General features: G+C 46.5%; 1 protein-coding gene across 1 annotated transcript in view; it reads right to left on the bottom strand.

Moving 5' to 3' along the window:
* Positions 1–686: 686 nt before the first annotated feature.
* LOC137304511 (epoxide hydrolase 4-like) overlaps positions 687–23,669 on the bottom strand; it is a 31,203-nt gene continuing 8,220 nt past the window's right edge. The window contains exons 3-7 of the mRNA XM_067973145.1: positions 19,841–19,998; positions 13,647–13,775; positions 12,481–12,584; positions 11,642–11,790; positions 687–4,434 (exon numbers count right to left, since the gene is read on the bottom strand). Coding sequence (XP_067829246.1) covers positions 4,212–4,434; positions 11,642–11,790; positions 12,481–12,584; positions 13,647–13,775; positions 19,841–19,998 — 763 coding nt within the window. The 3' untranslated portion in view covers positions 687–4,211. The remainder of the gene's footprint in view (positions 4,435–11,641; positions 11,791–12,480; positions 12,585–13,646; positions 13,776–19,840; positions 19,999–23,669) is intronic.

Below are 23,669 nucleotides of genomic sequence, written 5' to 3'. Positions count from 1 at the left end.
CAGAGACCTAAACACAAAAAAAAAAATCTTGGCTGACACTTCAATACAGTACTGAGGCAGTGCTGCACTGTCATAAAGCACCATCTCTTGGTTAAGATGTCAAACTGAGGTCCCCGGGGGGATGTAAAAGATCCCACGGCACTATTTCGAAGAGGAGCGGGGGAGTTTACCCCGGTGTCCTGGCCAACATTTATCCCTTCAACCAGCATCACTGAAACAGATAATCTGGTCATTATCATGTTACTGTTTGTGGGATCTTGCTGTGTGCAAATTGACTGCCACGTTTCCTACATCACAACAGTGACTACACTTCAAAAGTACTTCATTGGCTGTAAAGCACTTTGGGACGTCCTGAGGTTGTGAATAGGTGCTATATAAATGCAAGTTCTTTCTTTTCCTTAGAAGGATCTTGCACGCACAATGCTTAGCAAGCAAGATGCAAGGGATGTGAAACAATTTAGTCTAGATGTGCTGTCGGTGGCAGCTTGCACCCTTGAAATCAGATTTTCAGTTTAGTTGGTTAAGGTTGATGATCCTACACTACTATGCCCCAACTTTCTGACCCCCACAGGCTGCATGTGAGGCCTCACCAATGGCAATGGGGGGTTGGGAGTCTCAGAAATCCTTCCCATAGTCTCGAGCAGGAAGTTCAGTGCATCGCCCTTAGGACGGAAGAAATCCTTAAGTCAGTTTTAGAAGTTTTTAATTGGAAGATTTGACATATAATTTTTTTTTTACATAAATTACATACAAAATTAGCTTTTATCAATTGCATGTTCCCCAATCTCAACGATTTGTTAATTTCCACAGGTCCCATCATCAGGCGCCTGTATTTCAACGTTTTAAATAAAGCTGCAATCATGCTCAATACTGAAATGATCGTCACGGGCCCTCGGTACATCGAGGGGCAGCTGCTTCCCTACGGGTACGTGTCTATTGCACAGGTTCAGGCAACGCGCTCCGGCTGTCGATTCCTCCTTTACGAACTTTGAACCAATACCAAGTCCAGCTGCTCACTCGGCAGAGTCTGCTGACAGGGCTGGAAAGTAACTTTGTGCCTGCTCCTCCCCCCAGACCTTGTTCTGAGTCGCACAGCAAACCTGGAGTTCTGGACAGTAAATAAGCATTCGGCGCCAACATGTGTAAGAAAGCCAGTGGTTTGTACATATCCCATGCAACAGCTTACACACCTTGGTTACACTGAATGTGAAACACGAATGGGAAGAAGCTGCTATATGACAGCTGGGGAACTGAGTCAGAAGGTCGTGGGTTCGAGTCCCACTCCAGAGATTTGGGCACATAATCTAGGCCGACACTCACAGTGCAGTACTGAGGGAGTGCTGCACTGTCAGAGGCGCCGTCTTTCGGTTGAGGCGTTAAACCGAGATCCCCGTTTGCCCTCTCAAGTGGACGTAGAAGATCCCATGGCACTATTTGAGGAAGAGCGAGGGAGTTCTCCCCAGTGTCCTGGTCAATATTTATCACTCAACCAACATCACTAAAAAAACAGATGACCTGGTCATTATCTCATTGTTATTTGTGGGATCTTGCTGTGCGCAAATTTGCTGCCACGTTTCCTACAACAGTGACTACACTTCAAAAGTATGTCATTGGCTGTAAAGCACTTTGGGACATCCGGAGGTCGTGAAAGGCCCTTTATAAATTAAAGTGCTTTCCTTTCTTCTTTATAGAAGAGGAGGTTAGACAATTGTACGGTACGTGCACAACCAGAAGAACCTTTTATCTGAGGTTTCATTATCTGGGGTTTCATTATCTGAGGTTTCATTATCTGGTACTTATACAGCAGGCAAGGGTGAGGGGAGAAAATATAGAAAAGCAGCATGAGCTACATCCTCCTTTCCCCCTCCAAGAACATACCGCTGGTTCAGGAAACTATCCCCAGTATAAGTGATGTAGAAGTCATCACAAATAGGGGACAGATCCACCTGATGTCTGACGAATAATAAAACGGAACGTTATTTAATCGGGGCTTCAGTGAGTTCAGGTTTCATGTTTCATGCCTCAGTGGGCCACCTATAAAAGTTTAAACCTATGCTCACAAAGCTGTTGATGTCCCAGATCCTGATGTTCGGATTTAGGACTCATCCCCCATCAATGAAGACACGACTAAACCTCCAAGCCCACAAAACTCCAAAACAGGACCAACCAGCGAATAAGAAATAAAAGCACAAATGGAACTGTGCTGCTCAGGCTTTGAGGGCCAGAGTGGCAATGCTTTGGGGACCACACATGGCCCCAGGCAGCAGGTGGGACATCCTGCAATAGGCGACACAGACAGGTATTTTGAAATTCTAGCAAGTCTGGGCAATTAAACTGGAGCAAGACCCGCTGTGTGTATTAGCCACTGTGTGTGCACGAGCTGATAACACTGCCCAGGTTAGGCATCATAGAGTAGTTGCTAGATCTGGAGTTTCTTCTTGCTTGGAGGGGAGGGGGGGGGGGGGGGGGTGGTGGAGGGGGACGAGAGGGGGCGGGAGCAGTGGGGGCGGGCGCGAGGGCGGGCGCGGGAGAGAAAGAGCGAGGGAGAGAAAGATTAAAACAGATAGTGAGATAACTAACGAGATTAAGTCAGGAAGTTCAGCACGTGTGTGACCACCAGAGGGCACCAGTCGCCCATCCATCTCCCTTTCAGACAGATTCCAACACATTCAGCCCAGAGGTTGCTGAACGGGAGATCAGGGGTACCCAAACTGTTTGAGCCAATTTAATTGCTGAGCATCAAGTCCTGTGGATCACACAGAAACAATTACAACACTAAAAACCAAATTCAAGGATCCCGAACAACAATGATAAGTTAGACTTAAAAGTGAAAGTTAATGTTGAGCAACTAAATACAACAACTATAACTTGGTGTTGTAAAATTGTTTATAAATACAACAACGGCAGTCCCACTCTCAATCTTCAGTTAGTATCACTGAGTTTGCAGTTCAACTTCAGGAATGGATTGCAGGGGACGAAGTCACTGGGTGGTCAAAGTCTGGATACACCGAGCACAGAGCCCACGGCCCGTAGTTATACTCCAAGATTAGCCGCACCTCGTGTATTTACCATTTCCTTAACATTTTCTATCTTTCACACAACCGTCACTCCAGCTCTCAATAAGCAAAACTCACTGTCCCTCCACTCCTGTTTCTTTCCTCTGAGTCAGAAGGTCATGGGTTCAAGTCCCACTCCAGAGTCTTCAGCACATAATTCAGGCTGACACTCCAGTGCCAGTACTGAGGGCGTGCTGCGCTGTTGGAGGTGTCGTCCTTCGGATGAAATGTTAAACCAAGACTGTGCCCTCTCAGGTGGACTTAAAAGATCCCACAGCACTATTCGAAGAAGAGCAGGGGAGCTCTCCCTGGTGCCCTGAGCAATATTTATCCCTCAACCTACATCACTAACAAAAGACAGATTATCTGGTCATTATCACATTGCTGTTTGTGGGATCTTGCTGTGTGCAAATTGGCTGCCACGTTTCCTACATTACAACAGTGACTACACTTCAAAAGTACTTCATTGGCTGTAGAGCGCTTTGGGACGTCCTGAGGTCGTGAAAGGAGCTATATAAATGCAAGCCTTTCTTTCTTGCTTTCCACGCTGACATCGCAGAATCAAGCTGAATCTGTCCAGTTAAGCGATCTACTCTGAACCAATAGATATAATATCTGCTGGTACAAAAAATAATAAAACATTCTCTGCCCCTCTGTACTTTTTAAAAAGATGCACAAGCACTGGTTACCCGGTGATCCACGTTCACAAGCACTGGTTACCCGGTGATCCACGTTCACAAGCACTGGTTACCCGGTGATCCACGTTCACAAGCACTGGTTACCCGGTGATCCACGTTCACAAGCACTGGTTACCTGGTGATCCACGTTCACAAGCACTGGTTACCCGGTGATCCACGTTCACAAGCACTGGTTACCCAGGTAATGTGCTGCAAACGACCCATTAAAACAACAAAGATCTGGGCACAAAAAGAAAAAAATCCAATTGTGCCTATATAAACCCCAGCATTTTCTACATTTAGCAACATTCGATACTGAGACTATAAAAATACATTTACTTATAAATTTGTGAATGGTTATTTTTTTCAAATGGAGATTGTATATAAATGTTTTATATATATATATATATATATAAAATATATATATATAATTTCACACATGTAAAGATGCAACATGCACATGTGTAGATTCAGGAATCTACTTATTGCTTTCCTTCAGGAAGGTCCAGATGAGTTTGTTGACTACGTCGGGCTGGTCCTGTTGGACCCAGTGACTGGCCCCGGGTACCACCTTCAGCCGGAACGTGTTCTGTATGTACTGTTCCATGTAGGCGGTCATGCCAACCTCCAGAGTTCCGTCCTTATCTCCCCAGATCACCAGGGTGGGCGCCATCACATTTTGGAACATCGCAGGGGGATTGCTGCAACAGAAGTAAGCACACTCTCAAGTCAGGAAGGACAAGCTTTGCTCGGCGTGTAGGACTCTCGCCTCCGGGTCAGCAGACCAGCGAGAGCCAGAGCTCCTAATCTAGACTGGCACTGCAGCGCAGCACTGAGGGAGCGCTGCATTGCTAGAAGGGTCATTATTCAGGTGAGACGTGAAACCAAAGTAGTGTAAAGGGGGATGGAAAAGTAGAAATGGAAAGATGGCAGGGTTGGCATTCTGGAAGGACGACATCAAGTGGCTGAAGAGGCTTCTTTAACCAAACCTAAATTTTTCTCAAGGATGAGGAGAGGAAAAAGGAAATAAAATAGCTCTTGTACCATGCATACAGTCTGAGATGTAATGGGATATATGCAGCTATATTATATGTACATTCCGAGATGCAATAGAATAGATGCAGTCCTACCATTTATGCAGCCAAAGATATATGCAATTATATTAGACATGCAGCCTGACATGCCATAGGATATATGCAATAATACCATGGGACAGCCAGAGGCTTTTTTAAAAAATTGGTTCTTTCGTACCACAGAAGCAATGAAGCCACAATTATTTTCCCTTGAAAGAGATTTACTAAACAGGCATGTGTAAAAATTGAATCATCAACCAGGGGATAGTGCCCATTCTATTTGTAACATTGACCACCGTGTAATCCTTTCCCAGGACAGCTAATTGCTTTATCCCAACTACCAATCCTCTTTCCTACACTCTTCCATTCTACCCACTTAACTGGCTGAATCTCCTACCAACGTTGACTGCTCAGGCTCACACATGACGAATGGTTTCTTGGGCGAGGGTTAGCAGTGGTCATGGGGGTTCAACCCCAACAAGCCGTCAGGAACGTCGGAGGGAACGGCTGGACATAAACGCAGAACAAGTACACTCCTCGAACAGGAAGGGATTATATCTTCTGAAACCGTTTGCAAAGATTCCATTCCTCGATTTCCTAGTGAATAAACGCCTTGACTTGAAAGTGAGATGCAACGTTTCAGGATTGTGCTGAGCCAAATGTTTTTTTTTTCTCTCCAGACTGGTGTCTAGCTCCTGGATAGAACTATCTCGGGGCTCCTCCTCATTATCAGTGTCCTGTCGGTCCTGAGAACAGGGCGCAACCTAAAGGACAAATGCTCTTTTGTTCTAAGCACCGGTTTACAATTTGCAACTGAATCACTTCAATGGAAACAGAGGTTGAGCATTTAGAACCGAGGGGTGCGGGGAACATTTCTAGCTGTGAGTTGGCGTCAGTTTGCGTCTTTGGGCAAAAGCTGCATTCTGGAAGGTGGAAATGTGACCTGAAGTTTAAACAAACAGGAGACTGATTTTCCACATTGAAACAAGTGTATTTCTTTATCAAAATTAAATTTTAGCTCCATGTCTGCCTCTGCTGCCGCCTATCGTTCGTTAGCATTAGATCATCTGTCAGGGGTTACTGTCTCACCTTGCTTTTCCAGTACAGTCTACCGTGAGCCTAAAAGGGTGTGGAACTGGGTGGTGCAGTGTGTTAGGCATCAGCCCTCCGAGACAGGTGTCCAGATCCAGCCCAGGTGTCCAGGTGTCAGCCGTGGCTCAGTGGCAGCACTCTCTCCTCTGAGTCAGAAGGTTGTGGGCTAAATGTCCACCCGCAAGACTTGGGCACATAACCAAGGCTGGCACTTCTGTGCAGTACTCGGGGAGCGCTGCACTGTCGGAGATGTCGTCTTTCGGAAGAGACGTTAAGGCGAGGCCCCATCTGCCCGCTCAGGTGGACGCAAAAGATCCCACTGAGCTAGTTGAAGGGGAGTAGGGAAGTTCTGGCCACATTTATCCCTCAACCAACATAACTAAAACAGATGACACTTATCTCATTTATTTCATTGATGTTTGCGGGAGCTTACTGTGCGCAAATTGGCTGCCGCGTTTCCTACATTACAATAGTGACTATACTACACTACTAGTACGTCATTGGCTGTAAAACACTGTGGGATGTCCTGTGGTCATGAAAGGAGCTATTTAAATACAAGTTCCTTCTTAGAATGAAGGGGATGAAAGTCTCTTCCGTCTGCTGGTTGAGGGTTCTTTGCGAAATAGGCAACGTCAGTCCAGTTCCGAATGAGCATGGTCCCACCGCACAAAACTGCCCCTGAGTCAGCAGCAACTGGCAGTCCCATTTAGCATCTCTCATCTTGCTTGGTACAAAAAAAAGGAAAGGGGTAAGATTTAAGATGGGACGGGGGGCAGCCATGGCTCCTCCAGCCCTGTGTATTAAGACTGGAGCCCGACTTTTATCCATTTCTGGTTCTCATCGAGGTCCCCTTCCCTCTGGATCCCGCAGCTCTTTGTACGCACACGCCTCTCACACTGAAGATTCAGCTTCCCGGAGGCTCCGTCCTGGACAGGCAACATCACCATCATGGCCCTTCCCCAGTTACTTGAAGCCACTGGTCCTGTGGCTGCCAGGGTCGTGCTGACTAAATAACGTTTGGGTTTTTCCTTCCGCTCCCCCCCCCACTCCCACCCCCACCCCTCAGACCCAATAGTTCAATGCATCACCCAGTAAGGTATTAAGCCATGCAGGCAGCAGTCAGGGTTCTACAATTAGTCTTGGCACCTCTGGAGTAGGAAGCACAAAAGAAAAGCCAAGGGACTTGCTGCTGATTGCTGGAAAATACGCAGGGGTGGGCAGGATCGGGCTAGGCTGTGACCTCTGCTCGCCTACCCTGCCCCCCTCCCCGCCTACCCTGCCCCCCCCTCCCGGCCCAGTAACCTTTTGACAATTGCAGTCTAAGCTCACACATGAAGAATGACTACTGGAGGGCATCTGACATGTGTGGGCAACATCTGGCATGAATCCGCAACCACAGGCCAACATGTGTCACCACACTTTAATGATGTAATTGCTTTCCAGGTCAATCCCGGTGGCTGATGAGACGCTCAACTTTGTACGTTGCAGAGGTTCGAGCCGGGGGGGGGGCGGGGGGCGGGGGGAGTGAAACATCTGGACTTCAGGCTTCCCCAATCAGAGTGAAGTCAGGCCTTTGAACTGCTGCTGTGAGGTCCAGGTTTCCAAAGCTCACTGAGAGCCTCTACTGATACAAACCAGGCACTGCAGCAAGTACAAGTTGAGAGTCTCGTTGGACTTCGATCGTCATTCAAAATTATGAAGGGTTTTAGGAACACAGAAACAGGAGTGGCCAATTCAGCCCCTCGAGCCTGTTCCGCCATTCAATGAGATCATGGCTGATCTGTTTTGATAGAGTACATAGGGAGAAACTGTTTCCACTGGCAGGAGGGTCAGTAACCAGAGGACACAGATTTAAGGTAATTGGCAAAAGAACCAGAGGGGAGATGAGGAGAATTTTTTTTTAAGGCAGCGAGTTGTCACGATCGGGAATGCGCTGCCTGAAAGGGTGGTGGAAGCAGATTCAATAATAAATTTCAAAAGGGAATTGGACACGTACTTGAACAGGAAAATTTTGTAGGGCCATGGGGGAGTGGGACTAATTGGATAGCTCTTTCAAAGAGCCAGCACAGGCATGATGGGCCGAATGGTCTCCTTCTGTGCTGTATGATTCTATGATCACAGGGCATTCGTAGCCTGGTCTCCAAATAACTTAACCTCTCTACTTGTAAAAAAAAATGACAGATCCAGCAGAGTGCAGCAACCTCTCCCTGAAGGATGACAACAAAGGCACTGCTAATCTCGCAGGTAGCACAGGTGCTGCAGGCTTCGTGGACCTGCAGTGAAAGGTCACACCTCCAGAACGTTCCGTGCCTGGAGCCCATCTGGGAATAATTCCAAGAATGTAGATAAGAGTCAATCCATGGGGATTCCAGGGAGTGTGCACCGTTGTGAAGTCGTGAGTCACTGTCATTAATGGCTCATGTCTGTGTGTGGCAATGGGTGTTTAAAAAAACAACCCCTCTGAATTGCTACATGATCCTAAACACTAAAACGGAGAGGTCGGCACATGCACTGAAGGCAGAGTTACATTATTGAGAAGTACATTTAAAAAAGTTATTGAGGAGAACATCTTTACTCAAAAGGATGATAAACGTTTTATCCATGATCACAGGCCTTTCCCTTTGTTCTTTCCTCCTCTCCCACCCCTTTTCCCTGGCTCTGCACTTGCAAATAAACTGTTAAATCTCTAACTTCTTCCAGTTCTGATGAAAGGTTAGCGACCTGAAACGTTAACTCTGTTTCTCTCTCTCCGCACAGATGCTGCCCGAGTGTTACCCAGCACTTTCTGCTTTAATTTCATCCACTTTCCTGCCTGGCTGATTATTCCAAAGACACTAGGAGCATGCAAAATGCAGCTGTATGCTGAGCTGGGAGAGTTAGAGAAGAATGAGCATCAGTGGGTTAGGAACACAGCAACAGGAGTCGGCCATTCAGCCCCTCGAGCCTGTTCCGCCATTCATTCAATTAGACCATGGCTGATCTGTATCTCAAATCCATTCACCCTCCTTTAATCCACATCCCTGGGTACCCTTGAATGGTCTTAAATCCTCATTGACTGCCCTTATGCCCTTGCATTCACATCCCGAGATCGATAGCTTTTTGTTGGGTAAGGGTATCAAGCTGTACAGGGCACAATTTCAAAATTTGCAGATGACACGACACGTGGCAGATGAAATTTAACGCAGAAAAATGCAAAGTGATACATTTCGGTAGGAAGAACGAGGAGAAGCAATATAAACTAGAGGGCACAACTCTAAAAGGGGTACAGGAACAGAGAGTACTGGGGGTATATGTGCACAAATCGTTGAAGGTGGCAGGGCAGGTTGAGAAAGCGGTTAAAAAAGCATACGGGATCCTGGGCTTCATAAATAGAGGCATAGAGTACAAAAGCATGGAAGTCATGATGAACCTTTATAAAACACTGATTCGGCCACAACTAGAGTATTGTGTCCAGTTCTGGGCACCGCACTTTAGGAAAGATGTGAAGGCCTTAGAGAGGGTGCAGAAGAGATTTACTAGAATGATTCCAGGGATGGGGGCTTTAGTTACGTGGACAGACTGGAGAAGCTGGGGTTGTTCTCCTTGGAACAGAGACGGTTGCGAGGAGATCTGATAGAGGTATTCAAAATCATGAAGGGTCTAGACAGAGTGGACAGAGAGAAAATGTTCCCATTGGCAGAAGGGTCAAGAACCAGAGGACATAGATTTAAGGTGATTGGCAAAAGAACCAAAGGTGACACGAGGAAAAACTTTTTTACACAGCGACTGGTTAGGATCTGGAATGCACTGCCCGAGGGGGTGGTGGAGGCAGATTCAATCATGGCCTTCAAAAGGGAACTGGATAATTACTTGAAAGGAAAAAATTTGAAGGGCTACAGGGATAGGGAGGGGGAGTGGGACTAGCTGGATTGCTCTTGTATAGAGCCAGCGCGGAGTCGAGGGGCCGAATGGCCTCCTTCTGTGCTGTAACCTTTCTATGATTCTAAGTGATATGCAGCTAAGGCGGGTAAACGGAGTTGAGGTACAGATCAGCCATGATTTAATTGAATGGCGGAGCAGGCTCGAGGGGCTGAATGACCTCCTCCTGTTTATACATCCCTTGTTTTAAAACCAGTTAGAGAAAGACTACAAAGCATTCTTGTTTTTGACTCATTAAGGGGAGAGATATTTGTGCTGGGGAAATGGAAATCTTCCCATTTCAGACACCAGGGTCAGCATCAAGCACTGACAGGTCAGGTACAGTACAACACAGCCATATGCAACACAACCTGTCTCAGCGCTCAAACTCAAAAGAGCTTTCCCTACTGCAGCAGTGTGCTACTTTTTCCCATTTCTCACAAAGGAATGGGGATGCCAAATGAATGCTGAATTAGTGACTGTTTGCTGCTATAGAGTTAAAATTGCCCAAGCTCAGATCACTTACAGCCTACAAACAGATAAAGACTTGTCATCCCATCAGTCTGGGCTTGAGCCCAGGTCCCAGTGGAGGGCCAGGAGCCTTACCCACTGCAGCACCTAGTTCCCACGAACAGATGATCTATGCCCTGCTCTCTATCTCCCCCTCAATTAAAACATTGTGGTTTACTCTAGCAATGCGAGTGGGAAAAAAAATGCTCGTTATCAGAAACAGTGGGAGAGTCAAACTGCCAATTTCTTGTCTCTTGAAAGCCTGTGCAAGAGCAGCAATGACAGAGATAGAGAATAAGTTGCGTGAAACAAGAGTGGGGGTAAGGGAGAGAGAAAAAAAATGTACAGATGCATTTATTGTTAAAAGTCATGTTCCAAATGTGCTATATTCAGTAGTTTAAGGCAGAAAACCTGCTCTCATGGTGGGTAAAGATATTGCCCAACGCAGCATTAAATCATACCGGGCAGAAGGGCCCACAGCTGGATTGTATCCGTGCGAGTTAGCCCAGGTGATGGAGACAGTTGGGATCCCACAATTGGCTTAAGCAACCCTGAGCTAAGGGGAGAAAAAAGTCAACCAGGGCTCCCGGCCTGATTGTGATCCAGCAACTCCTGGATGAAAGTATCCGTGTGTGGACATTAGACGCGATCTCAATTAGGCTGCGTTGTGGCGTCCACCGCGATATACTCGAGGGTGACTGGCACCTGTGGAATCATACCCCTGGAGGAGGAGGAGGAGGAGGAGGAAGAGGAGGAGGCGGTGCAGGAGGAGGAGGAAGAGGAAGAGGCGGTGGAGGAGGAGGAGGAAGAGGAAGAGGCGGTGCAGGAGGAGGAAGAGGAAGAGGCAGTGCAGGAGGAGGAAGAGGAAGAGGCGGTGGAGGAAGAGGAAGAGGCGGTGGAGGAAGAGGAAGAGGCGGTGGAGGAAGAGGAAGAGGCGGTGGAGGAAGAGGAAGAGGCGGTGGAGGAAGAGGAAGAGGCGGTGGAGGAAGAGGAAGAGGCGGTGGAGGAAGAGGAAGAGGCGGTGGAGGAAGAAAAGGAAGAGTAGGAGAAGGTGGAGGAAGGGGAGGAGGAAAAGGAAGAGGAAGAGAAGAAGCGGAAGGACGACAAAAGGGAGGGGAGGGATAATGATTACAGCAGAGGGAAAATTGGCAGGCGAAGCAGAAAATAAATAACCGAACACAAATTGACTGCAGCTCGAATACACAATGACAATGAAAGCTCACAATAATCTCCAAACTGCAACAAAACGAACCACAGCAGCCAGCTCAAATTAGTTTAATGCCACAAACGGGGGGTTGAATCATGGAACGGTTAAGGTTACAAGTGAATCTCCTACCCGAAGACGTTCCTGTAGTAGTTGAGGGGGCCCACCAGTGCACCAGGCCGAGAGAAGCTGTAAACGTAGGCCTCTAACTCTTCCTCGGTCAGCCTGCAGCTTTTATTCTGGATTCCCATTCGATGACTCGTGTACGTTCTCTTCAGGGCCTAGAGAATACGGCGCGATGGATTTTAAGCAATATTTTAAAAAAGCAAATAATCCAGGGAAAGAAAAAGTACATTAAACAAAATAATCGAGGTGCAGTCGGTGAAGCCGATGTGTAACTGGGCCGTTCAGACCAGCAGGATCTAGGTCCGTTTCCCAGTCTTGAGCGGAGTTAGCCGAGCTCAGCTGGGACGGCCGGGGCTACAGTTGGACTCAGTGCCCTGGGTCTGGGGGGAGGGGGGACAAAAAAAGGCAATTAGATTTTGCTTCCAATTGGTATCCAGCAACCCCTGCCGGATAATGCGTACATGCAGAAGTTATAGAATCTTACAGGACGGAAGGCGGCCATTCGGCCCATCGTGCCTGTGCCGGCTCTTTGAAAGAGCTATCCAATTAGTCTCACTCCCCTGCTCTCCGCAAATCTTTCTCCTTCAAGTATTTATCCAATTCCCTCTTGAAAGTTACTATTGAATCTGCCTCCACCGCCCTTTCAGGCAGTTTCAAGCCGACTGGTGACGGGATAAGTCTTGGCCTTGTGCCCGTTCCATGCTAGAATGGCCCATCCCACACGCTCTCGTGGCTTAGGCATGACAAACAACCATTTGGGTGAGGTACTGAAGTCAACCGGGGTCCGTGGAACTTGTCAGCCAGCAAGTAGTCAATGTCTACAGCGCTGGAGGGGAGCTATTTACCTCGAAATCGTCCATACGCATGAGTAACTCTGGAAGCTTTGGCACTTGGAAGAAGAATATATAGCTTGACTTCAGCAGCTGGGATACGTGTTGGGTCAGGTAATCTGAAACAAAGAATATCCGCTAGTCTATGGAGTCCTGCACCTAATTAAATAAAGCAGCTTAGTAGCATATAACTTCAGTTTGGATTGGAGACTGTATTTGCATCGGTTTACCAAAACAAAATGTATAAAAGACTCGCCTTCATACAGCACTTTATCACATCTCTCAGAAATGCCTCAAACTGCTTCACAAATGTTCGTACGAAATGTAGGCAGCTATTTTGGCACAGAGCAAGATCCCACAAACAGCAGTGAGATGAATGACCAATCAATGAAGGTTGTGAACTTCCTGATCTACTTCGGATCCTTAACGTCCACCTGAGCAGGCAGATGGGGCCTTGGTTTAAAGGCTCCTCTAGAAGGCTGGGAGAACTCCCTGTTCCGTTCCTTCCTCTAATGTTTGCTAATGTCAGCCACTATGTAAAGACTCTCTGCCATTGAGCATAACGGAAGGCGGGGTGGGAGGAGAAAGACAAGAGAGAACAAGGCAGGAATCCAACATTGTTCTGAAGTAGCCCAGCTCTTAGTGCTGTCAAATCCACTGTGGCTCTAAACTATATGACTGGCAACACTGCAAGGTAAGTGAAAGAAAGACTTGCATTTATATAGCGCCTTTCACAATCTCAGGGCGTCCCAAAGGCGCCTTACAGCCAATGAAGTGCTTTTTGAAGTGTAGTCACTGCTGTAACGTGGGAAACACACGCAGCCAATTTGAAAGTCAGGACTGCCAATCGTCACTAGCAACGCTAAGTTAAGTGAAAGAACTGTATTTATATCATGCAGCATAATAAAGCAATTTCCTAGTCGACTACATGCTTTGGCAACACAGACAGCTTGTATCACGTAATAGAAAATCAGCTAACATCTAAAGACAAAGACTACAATTTCCAAAATGCTATGCTGCAGATGGAGACACACTGAAAACAGCACACCCCGGCCCAGAGTACCTCACTGACTCTTCTCTCTCCTCCCCCACACCAAAACAATCCTTAATGGTCTGGTTTGAGACCGCACTCTGCTCTATCCAGTCACGTCCGCCATCATTATTGGAAAGTAGCAGCTCACCTTGGAACACAGTTGGGTGTGGCGCATTCAGGATTATCAATCTCTCCACCATCTCCGGATTGCAAATCGCCAGCTTCCAAGCTAGGATACCACCACAGTCATGACCCACCAGAATACAGCTGCGGTGCCCTAAAAACATAACCCAATAGCACTAAGTTAAGCTATTTATAAAGCAAAATGACATTCCAACTAGAATTGTGCTCATTGAATGAAGAGGCTTTACACCAAGTAGATCCTACAACAAGGCTAAAGCATGGACCCAACACTGCACTGGCCAGTCACTGAAGACTCCATGTACTGCTATAACACAGGGTGAAGTGATGGTTGCTACAGGTCTATCAACAGCCCTGGGAGCAATTTGAGGTGATGAATTCAGTGTACAGACCCCACCACTTATAGTGGGCGCATTGGTGTTGACACGAGTTACCTGCCATTGTTGATGGTCGGTAAAACCAAAAAAGTAACCAACATATTTAAAATAAACAGAAAATCTCACTTAGCAACTGCCTCTACTAATTAAAGGAGGAGAGAGAGGCGGAGAGGTTTAGGGAGGGAATTCCAGAGCTTAGGGCCTAGACAGCTGAAGGCACGGCCACCAATGGTGGGGCGAAGGAAAAGGGGGATGCGCAAGAGGCCAGAATTGGAGGAGCACAGAATTAACATAAGAACATAAGAAATAGGAGCAGGAGTAGGCCAATCGGCCCCTCGAGCCTGCTCCCCCATTCAATAAGATCATGGCTGATCTGATCCTAACCTCAAATCTAAATTCATGTCCAATTTCCTGCCCGCTCCCCGTAACCCCTAATTCCCTTTACTTCTAGGAAACTGTCTATTTCTGTTTTAAATTTATTTAATGATGTAGCTTCCACCACTTCCTGGGGCAGCAAATTCCACAGACCTACTACCCTCTGAGTGAAGAAGTTTCTCCTCATCTCAGTTTTGAAAGAGCAGCCCCTTATTCTAAGATTATGCCCCCTAGTTTTAGTTTCACCCATCCTTGGGAACATCCTTACCGCATCCACCCGATCAAGCCCCTTCACAATCTTATATGTTTCAATAAGATCGCCTCTCATTCTTCTGAACTCCAATGAGTAGAGTCCCAATCTACTCAACCTCTCCTCATATGTCCACCCCCTCATCCCCGGGATTAACCGAGTGAACCTTCTTTGTACTGCCTCGAGAGCAAGTATGTCTTTTCTTAAGTATGGACACAAAACTGTATGCAGTATTCCAGGTGCGGTCTCACCAATACCTTATATAACTGCAGCAATACCTCCCTGTTTTTATATTCTATCCCCCTAGCAATAAAAGCCAACATTCCATTGGCCTTCTTGATCACCTGCTGCACCTGCATACTAACGTTTTGATTTTCTTGCACTAGGACCCCCAGATCCCTTTGTACTGCAGTACTTTCCAGTTTATCGCCATTAAGATAATAACTTGCTCCCTGACTTTTCCTGCCAAAGTGCATAACCTCACATTTTCCAATATTGTATTGCATATGCCAAATCTCCGCCCACTCACCCAGCCTGTCTATATCCCCTTGTAGGTTTTATGTCCTCCTCACTCTCTACTTTCCCTCCCATCTTTGTATCATCTGCAAACTTTGATATGTTACACTCGGTCCCCTCCTCCAAATCGTTAATATAGATTGTAAAGAGTTGGGGACCCAGCACCGACCCCTGCGGAACACCACTGGCTACTGGTTGCCAGTCCGAGAATGAACCATTTATCCCAACTCTCTGCTTCCTGTTAGATAACCAATCCTCCACCCATGCCAGAATATTACCCCCAATCCAGTGATTCTTTATCTTGAGCAATAATCTTTTATGTGGCACCTTGTCGAATGCCTTCTGGAAGTCTAAATACACTACGTCCACCGATTCCCCTTTATCCACCTTGTACGTTATGTCCTCAAAGAATTCAAGCAAATTTGTCAGACATGACTTCCCCTTCATAAAGCCATGCTGACTTTGTCCTATTAAATTATGTTTATCCAAATGTTCCGCTACTGTCTCCTTAATAATAGACTCCAAAATTTTACCCACCACAGATGTTAGGCTAACTGGTCTATAATTTCCAGCCTTCTGCCTACTACCCTTTTTAAATAAGGGCGTTACATTAGCAGTTTTCCAATCTGCCGGGACCTTTGCCGAGTCCAGAGAATTTTGGAAAATTATCAAAGCATCCACAATCCCTACTGCCACTTCCCTCAAGACCCTAGGAAGTAAGCCATCAGGTCCAGGGGATTTATCCGCCTTGAGTCCCATTAATTTACTGAGTACCAATTCCTTAGTGATTTTAATCGTATTTAGCTCCTCCCCCCCTAGAGCCCCCTGTTTGTCCAGTGTTGGGATATTCTTAGTGTCCTCTACCGTAAAGACTGAAACAAAATATTTGTTCAGCATTTTTGCCATCTCCATGTTTCCCACCATTAATTTCCCGGTCTCATCCTCTAAGGGACCTACGTTTGCCTTAGCCACCCTTTTTCTTTTTATATAACTATAGAAACTCTTGCTATCTGTTTTTATATTTTTTGCTCATTTATTTTCATAATCTATCTTCCCTTTCTTAATCAATCCTTTAGTTACTTTTTACTGTCTTTTGAAGACTTCCCAATCTTCTATCCTCCCACTAAGTTTGGCTACCTTATATGTCCTTGTTTTTAGTTGGATACTATCCTTAATTTCTTTACTTAGCTACGGATGGCTGTCATTTCTTTTACACCCTTTTTTCCTCAGTGGAATATATATTTTTTGAAAGTTGTAAAATAACTCCTTAAATGAACACCACTGCTCCTGTACCGTCTTACCCTTTAATCTATTTTCCAAGTCCACTTCAATCAATTCCGCTCTCATACCATCATAGTCTCCTTTATTCAAGCTCAGTACGCTTGTTTGAGAACCAACCTTCTCACCCTCTAATTGGATATGGAATGTAACCATGTTATGGTCACTCATTCCAAAGGGATCCTTAACTAGGACATTATTAATTAATCCTGGCTCATTACACAGGACCAGGTCCAAGGTTGCCTGCCCCCTTGTAGGATCAGTTACATACTGCTCAAGAAATCCATCCCTAATACACTCAATAAACTCTTCCTCAAGGCTGCCCTGCCCAATTTGATTTATCCAGTTAATATGATAGTTAAAATCCCCCATAATTATAGCTGTTCCCTTATTACATGCCCCGACTATTTCCTGATTAATACTTCTTCCAGCAGAATTGCAACTATTAGGAGGCCTATATACTACGCCCACTAGTGTTTTTTTCCCCTTATTATTCCTTATCTCTACCCAAACTGTTTCATTGTCCTGATCCTTTGTCCCAATATCATTTCTCTGTATTACAGTGATTCCTTCCTTTATTAACATAGCCACCCCACCTCCCCTTCCTTCCTGCCTGTCCTTCCTGATTGTTAAATACCCTGGCATATTTAATTCCCAGTCATTGTCAACCTGCAGCCATGTTTCTGTAATGACCACAAGATCATACCCATACGTAGTTATTTGTGCCGTTAACTCGTCCATTTTGTTACGAATGCCACGTGCATTCAGATAAAGAACTTTCAAATATGTTTTGTGACACTTAGTTCCTGCTTTTTCCTTTTTTAGCACTTTACCTTTTACTCCATACCTTCTGTCCCTTCCTGACACGCTTTCCTCTGTCTCCCTGCTCAGGTTCCCAACCCCCTGCCACAGCATTGATGCTGGGTTAATCGCCTTACGCCTTCTAGATTTTATTTTATCTGTCATGCCTAAAGTACACTTTCTTTCCGCTGCTCTACGCTTTTCCCTTTCACTTGTTCTGGAACAACTGTTTGTACTATTTGTATTGTAGATTTCCCCTGGGTCTTCCCCTCTCTTGTTGCTCTCAACTTTATTCTCTTCTGACTCCCCGCTCAGGTTCCCATCCCCCTGCCACTCTAGTTTAAACCTTCCCCAACAGCACTAGCAAACACCCCCGCGAGGACATTGGTCCCGGTCCTGCTCGGGTGTAACCCGTCACGCTTGTACAGGTCCCACCTTCCCCAGAACCGGTCCCAATGTCCCAGGAATCTAAATTCCTGGAGGGTTGTAGGGCTGGAAGAGGTTAGAGATAGGAATGGGCGAGGCCATGGTGGGATTTGAACACGAGGATGATCATTTTAAATTCAAGGCGTTGGTGGAACGGGAGTCAATGTAGGTCAGCGAGCACAGGAGTGATGTGTGAACGGGACTTGGTGCGAGTAAGGATATGGGCAGCAGAGTTTTGGATGAGCTCAAGTTTACGGAGGGTGGAGGGTGGAAGGTGGAAGATGGAAGGTCGGCCAGCAAAGCATTGGAGTACAATTGGACTGTGCTTAAAAAAAAAAATCGATGTTTTTGTTAAGCACTCTGGGCATTTCTTGCTGCATTACTCAGCCTGCATAGACAGCCTCTCCGGGTTAGTTCAGATTTTTCATTGAAGCATTTTCGGGGGCGGGGGGAGGGGTTTAAAACAGGCTTCCCATTCCAACCTCACCTAAGTGGTCATTCTTCAGGTGTGAGCCTGGATACCGAGGCAGTATCCAGTATCCCTGCCCCCCTCTCTCCCCTCAGTTATCCAAGGGCACAGAGTGCAACTGTAGCACACCACTCGTCAGCCTGGCTGAGATCCATTAACTCGAGACAGACTGGGGATCAAACATGAGACTTTCATTGATCTGCACAGCTCAGTACCGTACTATGTAATACGTTTGCCCAATAGGTCACTATGGAAAAAATGTCTTCAAATAGCTCTAGAGTGCTGTGGTGGCAGCTTGTTACACTAATGTCATTTCGGTAGCTCTGCTTTCAATGCTACATGATGTGGAGATGCCGGTGATGGACTGGGGTTGACAATTGTAAACAATTTTACAACACCAAGTTATAGTCCAGCAATTTTATTTTAAATTCACATGCTTTCGGAGGCTTCCTCCTTCCTCAGGTTCACCTGAGGAAGGAGGAAGCCTCCGAAAGCTTGTGAATTTAAAATAAAATTGCTGGACTATAACTTGGTGTTGTAAAATTGTTTACAATGCTACAGGCTAAACAGTTTCAAATGAGGTGGGACCTGATAGAAGGCAACTATTTTGGTGGGCAGAACTATATTAGATTAAGTCTGCTATGCATGTCACACACTCCTTACTTGGGCTTCACCATTCTGTGACAAACAATCACGCCTGCAGCTACACAATTCTACCACTAGATAGAGCTCCATCAGCCCCAGAGGGCTGCAGATCCCCATACCTATACCTGCAGCCTCAGTAAGGGCACAGAGGGAAATTCGCTGGGACTTTCCGCGGGAAACGCAAGGGAGACCCACTAGTTTAAAAAAAAAACACAGCCTCCAAATGTTATTATTTCCCAACGTCAAGCTCTTTTACTGCGAGGTAAAGGGATCACTGAAGTGCCAAAAGCTTCTCCATGACCCCACACCAATGCTATTTCACGTGCGGCAGACTAGAATTGCCCTTGGTGCAGGACCCCACAGCCATGACGGTATTTTCCAGCCTCAGGCATTGGAGGGGGGTGCAGTGCAGATTCACCAGAACAGTACCAGGTCTAAAAGCGATGAGTTATGAGGACAGGTTGCACAGACTAGGCTTGTATTCCCTTGAATATAGAAGATTAAGGGGTGATCTAATCGAGATGTTTAAGATGATTAAAGGATTTGATTGGGTAGATAGAGAGAAACTATTTCCTCTGCTGGGAAAGTCCAGAACAAGGGGGCATAACCTTAAAATTAGAGCTAGGCTGTTCAGGGGTGATGTCAGGAAGCATTTCTTCACACAAAGAGGAATGGAAATCTGGAACTCTCTCCCCCAAAAAGCTGTTCATGCTGGGGGGTCAATTGAAAATTTCAAAACTGAGATTGATAGGCTTTTGTTAGGTAAGGGTATTAAGGGTTACGGAAATAAGGCGGGTAAATGATGTTAAGATACAGATAAGCCATTATGTGATTGAACTGTGGAACAGGCTCGAGGGGCTGAATAGCCTCCTCCTGTACCTATGCCCCCCCCCACTTTGCAAGAGACAAGTCCGCTACAAACGCTTATTAGCAGTCCAATATAAAACTGAGGAATGTTGTGATGATGGATGTGTTCAGTCGAAACTTCAACCCTGATGAAAGTGCAAATGCCCTAAGCTTTGGCAAGTCAAACCACTGCCCGCTCCCCTCACGAGTCAGCATACCTAGAGCTTCGATAATGTCCTTCACATCAGTCAGCAAACATTCCATCTTGTAGTCGCCTCGACCAGGGGGTGCATCAGACTCCCCATAACCGCGCAAGTCCACTGCCACCACTCGGTACTCACTTTTGAACTCCCGCAGCTGGTAGCGCCACGAGTACCTGTGGCACAAGACAGCATTCGATGAGACAGTAGCCCACTGCTGACACAGCAGCTGTAACAAGTGGTCATGCTACATATTTCAGACCAGCAGAGAGCGCGGATCGCACTCTGTGACAACGTACCTGTTCAGCTTCAATGTGGTCATAAATAAAGATACATTAAAGAATTAATCGAGGCTTCCCCACCCCGGCAAATGGGCCAATTTTTTCCAGCAGAGATTTTAATTCCTCTGGTACCCTTATCCTGAAGGTTTCGACTCCTTGCTGTTAGATAAGTGGCTGTTATTCATGACAGGAACTGTGGTCAAACTATTTGACAGAGTGGAGGGGGCAGGGGGGGGAATTGAAATCAGAACCAATTCTGATTCTATCCTCACCCAACATTCAAACACAGAGACGTCCAGTGATGGTCATTAGACAGCAATCAGGAGGCGAGCCCCCTCCCGAGCCCAAAGGTCAACTGTAGCGACAGTACATCCACTTGGGCCAAGGTCAGGTAATCAGCACTGACTGGAAATCAGACCCCGGACTTACATTGTCCATATGGCTCAGCTGCTCTCTGGTTAAACTCAGAGACAGACGAGAAGTCCAAGTGTTGATTTCTCAACTTTACAATGTACGATGTACCTAAGGTTTACATTAACTTTCAACGTCACCAGTACCTTTTGGAGAAGCGTTATATTTTATAACAGGAGAAAAGACCAGAACAGGCAGTAACTTAGAATCATAGAAAGGTTACAGCACAGAAGGAGGCCATTTGGCCCATCGAGTCCGTGCCGGCTCTATGCGAGAGCAATCCAGCTAGTGTCATTCCCCTGCCCTATCCCCGCAGCCCTGCAAATTTTTTCCTTTCAAGTACTTATCCACTTCCCCTTTGAAGGCCATGATTGAATCTGCCTCCACCACCCCCTTGGGCAGTGCATTCCAGATCCTAACCACTCGCTGTGTAAAAAAGTTTTTCCTCATGTCACCTTTGGTTCTTTTGCCAATCAGGCTTTTTCTTTTGCCCAGATTTAGTCTTTAAACAATCCAACTAACGTTGTCACCCATTCAGTTCTGGGCCAGGCAGTAAGGAGGATTCCAAAATGCAAACGAGGCACAAAAAGTATTTTAAATAAAAATTCATTTTTTCGGGTTACTCCCATTTTTTATACCGCCAGGGCAGACTTGGCAATCTACAGCTGAGTCAGTCGGGTCCACAGTATTCCAGGGCATTGCTGATGATTTGACCAGCCAGCCTGGTCCACTAACGATACCTGGAGGAGCAGACCTGACACCAGGGCAGGGATTCTTCTCACTTGACTTCAAATAACCGTGCAACCCACTGCCCCAACAGATAGGGTGCTGGAGGTTTACCAACGCTCTGGGCTGATCAGCTGCCTGGTTAAACTCCAGTGCATACTCGCCCAAGCCGTAGCTCTTTCGTCCTCTGTTCTCTGGATCTAGGCAACTGGGGTGTGATCCTACTGGGTGAGAGTGTGCATCAGGCAAACAGAAACCCTACAGGGGTCATTTTGACCTTGGGCGATAGCGCAAAACGGGAGATATCGGATCAGCCCCTCGTGCATCTCTCTGGATGATCATCTCCAATGGAAATGCTGTTACAGGAGAGCTAAGAGTACTTTTCTCAAGCTCTATTGTATTTCAGATGCTGACACTTTTGCTGTGCAACGCCAGTAATTTTGGTTTCTGCTTTGTTCAGTATATGGGGAGGGTGGAAATTTCACACTGATACACAGTCTCTCTTATTGAACTGGGGCTGAAGTTTGCTGCATTAGCAACAGTGGTGAAAGCAAACACTAGTGCTCTAAACTGAATGGAATAGCAGAATTCTGGTGGGGCCCCATGAACGTATTCAAACACCTCGCTGCCACACACAGCTTCATATAAGTTAAATCCAACCCTCCCTCTGTGCACAAGTTTCCAATATACTGACAGATAGTGTATCTGGTCCTGCAGCTAAGAATCTGCATTCATCGGGGTTTGTGTCATATTTCACCCTGGAGTCATCACTGAATGTGACACAAACACACGACCTCAGGACGTCCCAAAGTGCTTTACAAACAAGTACTTTGGAAGAGTAAACAATTTTACAACACCAAGTTATAGTCCAGCAATTTTATTTTAAATTCACAAGCTTTCGGAGACTTCCTCCTTCCTCAGGTAAATGTTCAGGAGCTCCTCGAAGCCTACGCATTTATACATATAGAACAATACATGGTGTTTACAGAATGCCCCTGCAACTGCCCGTTGCCAAGGCAATCACCGTGTTCAGACAGAGAGGTGTCACCTGCAGAACCCCCGAATACACATTCAACAAAAAAACAAACAGGAAAAAAAACAGAGAGGCAGAAACATCCGGAAGGCAGAGAAAGCCAGCAAATGACCCATTATATTAAAAACAGATAACATTTGTTCGCTGGTGGGGTAACGTGTAGCGTGACATGAACCCAAGATCCCGGTTGAGGCCGTCCTCATGGGTGCGGAACTTGGCTATCAATTTCTGCTCGACGATTTTGCGTTGTCGTGTGTCTCGAAGGCCGCCTTGGAGTACGCTTACCCGAAGGTCGGTGGATGAATGTCCATGACTGCTGAAGTGTTCCCCGACTGGGAGGGAACCCTCCTGTTTGGCGATTGTTGCGCGGTGTCCGTTCATCCGTTGTCGCAGCGTCTGCATGGTCTCGCCAATGTACCATGCTCTGGGCATCCTTTCCTGCAACGTATGAGGTAGACAATGTTGGCCGAGTCACAGGAGTATGAACCATGCACCTGGTGGGTGGTGTCCTCTCGTGTGATGGTGGTATCTGTGTCGATGATCTGGCATGTCTTGCAGAGGTTACCGTGGCAGGGTTGTGTGGTGTCGTGGACGCTGTTCTCTTGAAAGCTAGGTAATTTGCTGCGAACGATGGTCTGTTTGAGGTTGGGTGGCTGTTTAAAGGCGAGTAGTGGAGGTGTGGGGATGGCCATAGCGAGGTGTTTGTCCTCATTGATGACATGTTGAAGGCTGCGGAGAACATGGCGTAGTTTCTCCGCTCCGGGGAAGTACTGGACGACAAAGGGTACTCTGTTGGTTGCGTCCCGTGTTAGTCTTCTGAGGAGGTCTATGCGATTTTTTGCTGTGGCCCGTCGGAACTGTCGATCGATGAGTCGAGCGATGAGTCGGGGGTTCTGCAGGTGACACCTCTCTGTCTGAACACGGTGATTGCCTTGGCAACGGGCAGTTGCAGGGGCATTCTGTAAACACCATGTATTGTTCTATATGTATAAATGCGTAGGCTTCGAGGAGCTCCTGAACATTTACCTGAGGAAGGAGGAAGTCTCCGAAAGCTTGTGAATTTAAAATAAAATTGCTGGACTATAACTTGGTGTTGTAAAATTGTTGACAATTGTCAACCCCAGTCCATCACCGGCATCTCCACATCATGACTACCATTGGAAGAGTAGTCACTGTTGTAATGTAGGAAATGCCGCAGCCAATTTGGACACAGCAAACAGCAACATAATAATGACCAAGTAATCTGTTTTTTGATGTTGGTTGAAGGATAAATATTGGCCAGGGCACTGGGGAGAACTCCCCTGCTCTTCTGCAAAATAGAGCCATTTACATCCACCTGAGAGGCCAGACATGGCCTCAGTTTAACATCTCATCCGAAAGACGGCACCTCCAACAG

The sequence above is a fragment of the Heptranchias perlo genome, chromosome 37 (genome assembly GCF_035084215.1).
Source record: "Heptranchias perlo isolate sHepPer1 chromosome 37, sHepPer1.hap1, whole genome shotgun sequence".
NCBI lineage: Eukaryota > Metazoa > Chordata > Chondrichthyes > Hexanchiformes > Hexanchidae > Heptranchias > Heptranchias perlo.
Note: the sequence above shows the minus strand (reverse complement) of the source record. Positions and strands in the feature narration are given on the sequence as shown.